Raw genomic sequence first — 8517 nt, 5'->3', positions numbered from 1 at the left:
CGGGAGTTGGTCAGTCTGGGTGTCGCCCAGAGCAGCTCCGGAGGGTGATTCGGCGGGAGTGGGACATGCTCGTGTACAAAGGAGGCGGGTGCCCTGGGTGCCCCAGCTGGGTCGTTCCCAGCCCCCCGTTGATGTCCCACGTGGGAGTTAGAGCTCGCTTTAGAGGTTACGCCCCAAGCTAGCAGCCAATAAGCGCTCGGGGGCGTGGCCGACAGGGAAGGTTTAAGGGCGCAAGGAGCGGGAGGCGCGCAGCTGGACCGGGAGCCTGGGGCAGCCGGACCAGCTGGCTCTGGAAAGGCACAACGTGCGGCCACCGGCCACCATGCTCCAGCGCTGCGGCAGACGCCTGCTGCTAGCGCTGGCAGGAGCGTTGCTGGCTTGTCTCTTGGTGCTTACCGCGGACCCGCCACCTACTCCAATGCCCGCCGAGCGCGGACGGCGCGCGCTGCGCAGCCTGACTGGCTCCGCTGGGGCGGCTCCGGGTCCAGGTTCCAGGGCGGCCGTGGAGCCCGGAGTAATCGCCCGCGAGGTGCACAGCCTCTCCGAATACTTCAGCCTACTCACCCGCGCGCGCAGAGACGCAGATCCACCGCCCGGGGTCGCTTCCCGCCAGGGCGACGGCCACCCGCGCCCCCCGGCCGAGGTCCTGTCCCCTCGTGACGTCTTCATCGCGGTCAAGACCACCAGAAAGTTTCATCGCGCGCGTCTCGACCTGCTGTTCGAGACCTGGATCTCGCGCCACAAGGAGATGGTGAGACCCTGTGCGGCCTGGGCAGGAGGAAGTAGGACACCCTCTTGTCCAACTGAGGACTGTCGATAGCGGCTCTGGCTGCATCAATAACAGCTTTGGGGCTATCTGGGAAGCGATGAAACCGATAAGTCCCATTCTAGCTCCGTGTGGCTGCTGGGGCCCACTTTGCCTTTCATTCAGCCTTGGAAGTTTCCCCGCATGTTGCCAGGGTCACCCCTGCCACATGTGCTAAGTCTGGACGAGTAGTCTCCAACTTTCGGGTTGGCCTTGTGATGCTTCTCCTAAACACAGGAGTGAATGGCCATATTTGTTGCCAAACTTTTCCAAGCAAATTGGCATGGACCCAGCCAGCTCCATCCTAGGTCCCCCTCCACTCTAAACGGACCCCCCCTTCTTCCTGGGTGAAAATCAGGGAGGAGAAGGCATAGTGAAAGAAATGGGTGCTGGTTTTCCAAGCTTGTGCAGAACCCCAGTCTTTAGTAGCTGAGCCCTCCCACCCCCAACCCGCCCCCAGTTAGATCAACTTCATACACATAATAAAAAGACACACCCCACTTTGAAAATCTCCCTGGAGGCTACAACAGGACCGTTGGGGCGGGAGAGCAGAGTGCACTTCGAAGTGTGTGTGGGGGGAGGTTGGGTACTTGGTGTGAAGATGAAGGTTCTTTTCCTTCCTGCTCCAGCCCCTGGAAGCAGGAGGCCATCAAGCCTGGCTAGGGGCTGTTTTAGGACACAGTGGAGTTTTAACATGACAGGTTCCTAATCTAGTCTTGGTCAGAGAGGGGCCTTGAGAACCCCAAGGCAGCCTCCTGAGAATGAGGCGTCCTTTTCCCAAGGGCTGGTCGGGAGGGGACCAGCGGGGGGCCATGGGTTTTGTTTGGCTGCGGTGTCTTTAGGATTCCCAGCGCTAGGCTGCTCTCACGCCGGCCCCTTGGGCAAAGCAACAAAGCCCCTTTCTCCAGCCGAGAAAGGCGTCGGCCTCTTGTGTACAGCTATGCGCTCCATGGGAACCGTTGGCTGGCGTGCTGGCCACTCAGGTTGCCTGGTGATGAGGGGGCCTCTGCGTCCTTCCTTCCACCGCCCCCCCAATGACAGCCCTCGTGGGGCACCCACCCCTCCCTCCAGCATTCAGCCTTCTTGCTGTGTGATATTGGATAGTGTGTATCCTCCCCCGCCCCCCCCGTGCCCCCCCCCCCGAGTTCTGAGAAACTCTCATTTGGAGATTTGGGGACTTTGTCCCCGGGCGGAGAGGACTCGGAAGCAAGTTTCAGTTGGGCTATGTGGTCTGGTGAAAAGCCTAGGGCCTTTCTGACCCTCTGTCTCTTGCTCCCTGAAAAGTGAAATATTGTCTTTCTAATAAGATATTATAAAGCTGACTGTGTACCCTCGGGGGCTTGAGCCCTGGTGATCCTAGCAGTCATTCAGAGTAAGGGTGTTCACACACACACACACACACACACACACACACACACACACACAGAAAAGGCTGGATTTACCCCCATGCTCAACTCATGCACATGGCAAGCAAAGCCCTTCTTGTGGTGTGCTATGCATGAGCAAGGGTCCTGCTTTCTCTGGCTGTTCAGGGCGGCTGCAGTAGGATGGAAGGCGAGAGAAGCTGCATTAAAGCCTGGGTTGGGTATGAATGGAAAGAGGGCTTCTCGGAGGAGGAGGCGCCATCTGCATCAGTCCTGTGGTCCAAGAAGGGCAATCTTGGCATCAAGCAAGTTGTAACACCCTGCCACCCTCCCCAAAAGAGCAGGCAGCCTTTGGAGAGATGGTAGAGGCTGGTCAGTGGGGGACAGGCTGAGAGGCCTGGCCTCTGGCCTGCTTGCTCCTCCCCCACCACTCTTAAGGAGAGCGCCAGGCTGCAGGCTGCCACCGCCACAGCCACAATGGCTGGGGCAGAACTTGGCATCCTGTGTTTCTTTGAATCTCGGCTCCAGGAACAATGCTGCTTCCTGTGTGTCTCTCACCCCCCCACACACACCCCCTTGCCTGCCCTCACCATCTCGGCTGCTCTCACTGCCCTGATGGTCGTCCTTCAGAGAAGTTTGTGGAACAGGGGTGGAGGGAGGCTTAGGAGATGAGGGTCTCCCATTACTTCTTCCTGAGTGTGGCCACAGGCTGGCATCCTCTCTGGTCTCTGCTATATATACCAGGGAGAAGAAAGTGGTGCTCACCTCCCAGGGTCTCGAGGGAAAGCCTACTTCTTGGCTCTGGACAGGCTAGCTGTATTGGGCACCCATTTTTCCAGTTTCTGGGGACTTGAGTGGTACCCACAGGTGCAACCCCTGTTCTCCCTCCTCTCCTGATTGCCCTGTATTGGAGGGACAGCAGGCAGAGTACCCACATACCCCCAACATCTCTGCCTCTCAAAGACGGTTCTCTGCGCCAACCCCCCCACCCCCCAAATGAACAAAGGTGACTTTAATCTCCATAGCCTTGGGCTGGGTTTTTAGGACACCATCTAAGCGCGGGAGAACCGGCCTTCTCTCTTGATCTCATTAAGAAAGCATTTTTCCTTTTAATCCTGAAGCAGCGGCGTCTGCACAGGCCGGCCCGCTGCACCTCCCACGGCATTCCTGGGTTGAGATGCTGGGGTGCAGGGGGGTGGGGTGGGGGTGCGGGGTGGTGCACGAGTCTGTGCGTGTGGGCTGCCCTGGTGTCTACAGAGACCTGGAAGGAGGGGTGCATGTTTGTAGATCCCATCTTTTGCTCCCCTAATCCTGGCTGCACTGGAGTGAGCATCTCTGGTTATGGGGTCAGCCTGGGTAAAGAACTAGGGCTGGTCAGGGCATGGTGCAGTACCCCTCCAAGCCTGGGGTAGTTCCTTCTTTGAGTGGCTGGGTAGGGTACATGCTGGCCTCCAGATTCGCATGCACATGCCCAAGTTTCCTTGGGACCCTTTTGTGCACAAAAGCAAAGCGAAGGCTGGTGGTCGTGGGGGGCTAGGATGGGGGAAGTGTGCTGCCTCTGCTGTGAGCATCCCCCACCCGCCCCAGGGTTGCACTCTGCAATGCCAGGGTGCGGCAGGCGGCACGCGCTGGGCGGGCCGGCGGAGGAAGGAACATTCCTTCCCGTGTGCCGACGGGCCCAGGCGGGTGCCGGCAGCTCCTGGCCCCGCCCCGGCGCCCCCCCTCCCCTTCCGCAGAGCAATCCTGGCAGGGGGTGGCCCGGTGCTGGGCCAGGTGGAGTCTTGGCTGTGGCCTTGGGCAAGGCCTTTAGTGATTAGGGTGCAGTTCTCTCCTAAACAGGACTGACTGCTCGGATGCACTGCTGTGGGTCTGGGAGCAAAAGTCCTGTACTGCCACCATCACGCTGACCGCCGGTGACCTCCCAGAACATGGTTGGCTGCTGTGCCTGGGGAAACCTGCACTATAGGGCATAGCAGGAGGTCCAGGCCAGAGTACTGCATGGCCAATGGCCCCTCACCCATACCCCTGTGCACCGGACCTCTTGCTCAGCCGGCCCAGTTAACCAGGCCAGCTGTATGGAAATGGCAGGCCGGCCACTCCTGCTTAACTCGGCAGAGTTAAGGCTGGCCCAGCCCAGGACAAAGCCGGCGGACAATGGCTGGTGATTCATCCTCCCTCCGGGGCCCTTTGTCTGCCAGGGCTTGGCAGCAGCCCAGCAGAGGCCTTTGTCCCCGACCGGAGTGAGTGGAGGCTCAGCTTCCCAAAGCCGACCTCCTCCTCCTCCTCCTGTCCCCCCCACCCTCACCCCCACCCCCTCCTACAGCTTGGAGAGCCTGCAGGCTGGGCGGGCTGGCAGTCTGTGTCAATAAGGGTGTGTGCCCCGCCAGGTGCACAGGTTGGCGGGAGGGTTAGCTGAAGCCAGTTTACCTGGCTGGTGGGTGGGGAATCCCACCTGGCTCGTGCCTCCCAGCTGCCTATGGTGATGACCTTGGGCCCAGCTGTCTGGGGTTGGAGTGTGAGCCCGCCTCTCCCCCCACCAAGCCAGCTGCCACCCCTCCCCCCCCCCTCCACCCCAGGCACTTGAAACTCAGTTTACTTGCAGTGAAAAATTCAGGCAGTTGTGCAGGATCGGGGGTGGGGTGGGGTGGGGGGAATATAGACCTAAAGCTTAGGGCACTCCAAGGATACTTTGGCTGAGCTGAAGGCTCAAGAGGCCTGTTTCTTCCAGACATTTATCTTCACCGACGGGGAGGACGAAGCTCTGGCCAAACTCACAGGTACATCCCAGGATTGGATGGGGTGCGGGGGGGGGGGCGGGGAGGCCGGGCGGGGCGCTGATCCCAAGCAACTTCTCCCCCCCCCCCAAGCTGAGAGGTCAGAGGTCACCGGCTGCCCGGCTGAGAGGCCAGTTTCTCCCTTGTTTGCTTCATGTCCCTCCCCACCATTCCCAGGGCCCCCCCGATTCTTATGCAGAGGAGACCCTTTCAATCCTCTAGGGACTCTTTGAGTCAAGCTAGCAGCAACAGGTGGCCCGTACTGGGGGGGGCGGAAAGCTGGTTGGATGAATAGGCAGAGGCTACCCTGGGGAGGGGGTTGGGCTGGGAGTGAGGTCTGAGGCAGTCGGAGGAGAGCCCCTTCTGCTCTTGCGGCCCCCCTGCGCCCCCTCCCCCCGGTCTGCTCACAGCCCTCCCCCTGTGCACAGGCAACGTGGTACTGACCAACTGCTCTGCGGCCCATAGCCGCCAGGCTCTGTCCTGCAAGATGGCTGTGGAGTATGACCGTTTCATTGAGTCTGGGAAGAAGTGAGTTTTTTACCTTGCCTCTGCTGTGCCCTGTCCTGTGCCCACTTCCCTGGCTGCCTGGCAGTCCCCACCCCTCTGTCTGCTGTCCCTGACAGCATCCCGCCCCTTGTTCAGGTGGTTCTGTCACGTGGATGATGACAACTACGTCAACCTCCGGGCGCTGCTTCGGCTGCTGGCTAGCTATCCCCACACCCAAGACGTGTACATCGGTAAACCCAGCCTGGACAGGCCTATCCAGGCCACAGAACGCATCAGCGAGCACAAGGTGGTAAGTGTCTTCTCTCACACTGTCTCAGCTGCACACACCCTGAGGAGCTAGGGAGGGGCTGAACACTTGCAACCTGGTGGAAGCCGGGAGTCTCATAAGGGCCATTTCACTTCCCTCCCTGCCCCCCCCCCCCCCCCACCAGCGACCAGTCCACTTTTGGTTTGCCACCGGAGGAGCTGGCTTCTGCATCAGCCGAGGGCTGGCCCTAAAGATGGGCCCATGGGCCAGGTGAGTGTCCTCTGCTTAGGTGAGACTACCCACACAGCAGGGTGTCCATACTCCACTGCAGGTCCTGGCTTGGGCCACCCTCTGCCAGCCGCCTTCTCCTCTCCCTTAGGTGTCCATAGACAGCTGTGTTCCCAGGTACTCCCTGGCTATAGCACCCTTGGGTGAAACCCTTAGGCATAGAGCTATAGATCACAGAGGGAGGGAGCCATAGCGTACCCCCTCTTTTTGAGCTTCAAAGCCTCCGCTTACTGTTCCCTGGCCCTTCCCTTTTGCAGTGGGGGGCACTTCATGAGTACGGCTGAGCGCATCCGACTCCCCGATGACTGCACCATCGGCTACATCGTGGAGGCACTGCTGGGCGTGCCCCTCATCCGGAGTGGCCTCTTCCACTCCCACCTGGAGAATCTGCAGCAAGTGCCCACCACCGAGCTCCATGAGCAGGTATGCATGCAGTCCCCAGGCCCGGGTGGCCAAGGAGGGAACTTGGCAGGGACAGAGGGGGAAGGACACCGCCAAGGAAGGGACATTGCTTATTTGTATATTTATTTATTTCGGCTTTTTGAGACAAGAGTTTCTCTGTGTAGCACTGGATAGCTCGGGGTCCCTGCGTCAAATGGGGGTTTGTCTCTCAGGTGTCACATTCTATACCGAGCTGCTGGCCCATATGAGGCACACCAGGTTTACTCTCCGGTTCTTCAAAAAAGTAAAATAAAATAAGAAGATAAAACATCCTCTTCTTCGGGAGGCAGAGGCAGGCGGATCGCTGTGAGTTCGAGGCCAGCCTGGTCTACAAAGTGAGTCCAGGATGGCCAAGGCTACACAGAGAAACCCTGTCTCGAAAAAACCAAAAAAAAAAAAACAAAAACAAAAAAAAACATCCTCTTCTATGTTGCTGACTCTGCCCTTTGAGGGGGGACACACCTGGTTTGTCTTGTTGATGGTTGTAGTCCCCAGGTGTCCTGCAGGTGTCCAGCAGGACTAGCCAGCTGGCCTCCACTCCAGCATCACTCCATTGCTCCCAACACAGGTGACCCTGAGCTATGGCATGTTTGAAAACAAGCGGAATGCGGTGCACATCAAGGGCCCCTTCTCTGTGGAGGCTGACCCATCCAGGTAAGTGCTTGGGAAAGGTTGCCAAATACCCATAAGCATCTGGATTACTTGTGTGTGTGTGTGCTCCAGGAACCACACAGGTGCTGTCGGGACTGCCAGAGGATGCGTGGCACCCTCCTCCCACCCTACACAGACCAGTCTTGCTCTATCCCCACAGGTTCCGCTCTATCCACTGCCACCTGTACCCGGACACGCCCTGGTGTCCCCGCACCGCTATCTTCTAGCAGCCGTGGCCGAGACCCTGTCCCTGGGTGCCCCTGGTATCCAAAGGGCCCAGGGACCCCCTGTTGTGTGTCCTGGCCTTGCTGTACGAGGCTCTTCAGGGCTGTGTGTATTTGTGTGTGTCTATGTTTGTGTGTTTGTGTGGCGTGCCTACCCGTGTTGCAGACTGCTGGGCAGTCGTGTTTTTCAAGGAGTGGCAGGTCTGTCCCTAACTCCTCTGCACTCTGAGGGCCACTCCAAGGGCAGGTTTTGTGGGATCTATGTTCAGATCTCTGCAGTAGTCGGGGTGGGGGGAATGGGTAGGGGGAGAAGCCTCAGGGTTCTCCTAGGGGGTGCATGGGTGCTGCCTTGTAGCACAGTCTCTAAGTTGGGGCGTCAGCACCTACCCAGAACCTTCCCTGATAACTGAGCTGTGCCCAGGGCTACGGAAGTTGGTTCAGGTAGCAAGAGGCCTGGGCCCCTCCTATGAGCTCTGGCTTGGGGAACTGCCAGTGGCCATTCAGGTGAATAGTGACCCCCTCCTCCTTGCCCTCCAGGGTGGGGGTGTAGTCCTCAGCCCTACCCCTTGAGGTCCTATCTTTGTCTCCCACACCCGTGGGGTTCAGAGTTATGAATTTTATCTCCTCTCCAAAGTAGAGAGAAAGTCGCCCATAGTGGGTGTGCCTGTAAATATTGTGACAGTATTTTTTTACTGTGCTGTTTCTTGCGGGGGTGGGGGGAAGATGGCTGGGAGATGTAAAAGGAGAGGGAGGGGTGGCTGTTTTGGGGGGGGGGGAAACTGGAGAGTGTCTTTATTTTATGTTTTCTGTGGATCAGAAAAAAGCAGAAGCCTAACAGGCTTGGTCTTTTGGAAAGCTGGACCGTGAATGCCTTATTTGTGCCTTCCAGTATCTGGAACCCTGCTACACCCCCTCTCCTCGCTCACCCCCCAGCCGTCCTCTACAGCACCCCGAGCCTCACCTCACCCCACCCCCACCCCGTGGCCTGTGTTCTGTGTTCTTTCTGCAAAGACCTTAGCTAGGCAAGCTAACGATGATAAGGGAAAAGCTCTCAGGGAATTGATGTGCGGTTGCCGTGGTGACGCCCTTCCTCTGAATAAAGGTGCTCTTTGCAGCAACCCGAGGGGCCCTAGTCTTGCTTGGGAGCTGGGTCTAAGCCGCCTACCTGTCCATCAAGGTAACTCTAGGGGCCGGGGACATGCAGATGAAGGCTGAG

At 58.7% G+C, this 8517-nt stretch overlaps 1 protein-coding gene across 1 annotated transcript; it reads left to right on the top strand.

The window, feature by feature from the left end:
• The first annotated feature begins 239 nt into the window (after positions 1 to 239).
• Lfng (LFNG O-fucosylpeptide 3-beta-N-acetylglucosaminyltransferase) lies at positions 240 to 7584 on the top strand. The gene is made up of 8 exons (XM_051161134.1): positions 240 to 751; positions 4898 to 4946; positions 5372 to 5471; positions 5586 to 5739; positions 5882 to 5967; positions 6243 to 6408; positions 6995 to 7080; positions 7238 to 7584. Exons 1-8 carry the CDS (start codon positions 323 to 325, stop codon positions 7302 to 7304), a joined length of 1137 nt encoding a protein of 378 aa, XP_051017091.1. The 5' UTR covers positions 240 to 322; the 3' UTR covers positions 7305 to 7584.
• Positions 7585 to 8517: the final 933 nt, after the last annotated feature.

This window comes from Acomys russatus, chromosome 19, assembly GCF_903995435.1.
Source record: "Acomys russatus chromosome 19, mAcoRus1.1, whole genome shotgun sequence".
Classification (NCBI taxonomy): Eukaryota; Metazoa; Chordata; class Mammalia; order Rodentia; family Muridae; genus Acomys; species Acomys russatus.
The sequence above is the reverse complement of the archived record's forward strand: the minus strand, read 5'-3'. Positions and strand labels throughout refer to the sequence as shown.

What these genes read in the sequence shown, in the direction of transcription:
- Lfng (XM_051161134.1), top strand. Translation starts at nt 323, where the DNA reads ATGCTCCAGCGCTGCGGCAGACGCCTGCTGCTAGCGCTGGCAGGAGCG. An exon ending in TCTCGCGCCACAAGGAGATG is followed by an intron (nt 752 to 4,897) that starts GTGAGACCCTGT and finishes TGTTTCTTCCAG; the next exon opens with ACATTTATCTTCACCGACGG. An exon ending in GTGGAGGCTGACCCATCCAG is followed by an intron (nt 7,081 to 7,237) that starts GTAAGTGCTTGG and finishes CTATCCCCACAG; the next exon opens with GTTCCGCTCTATCCACTGCC.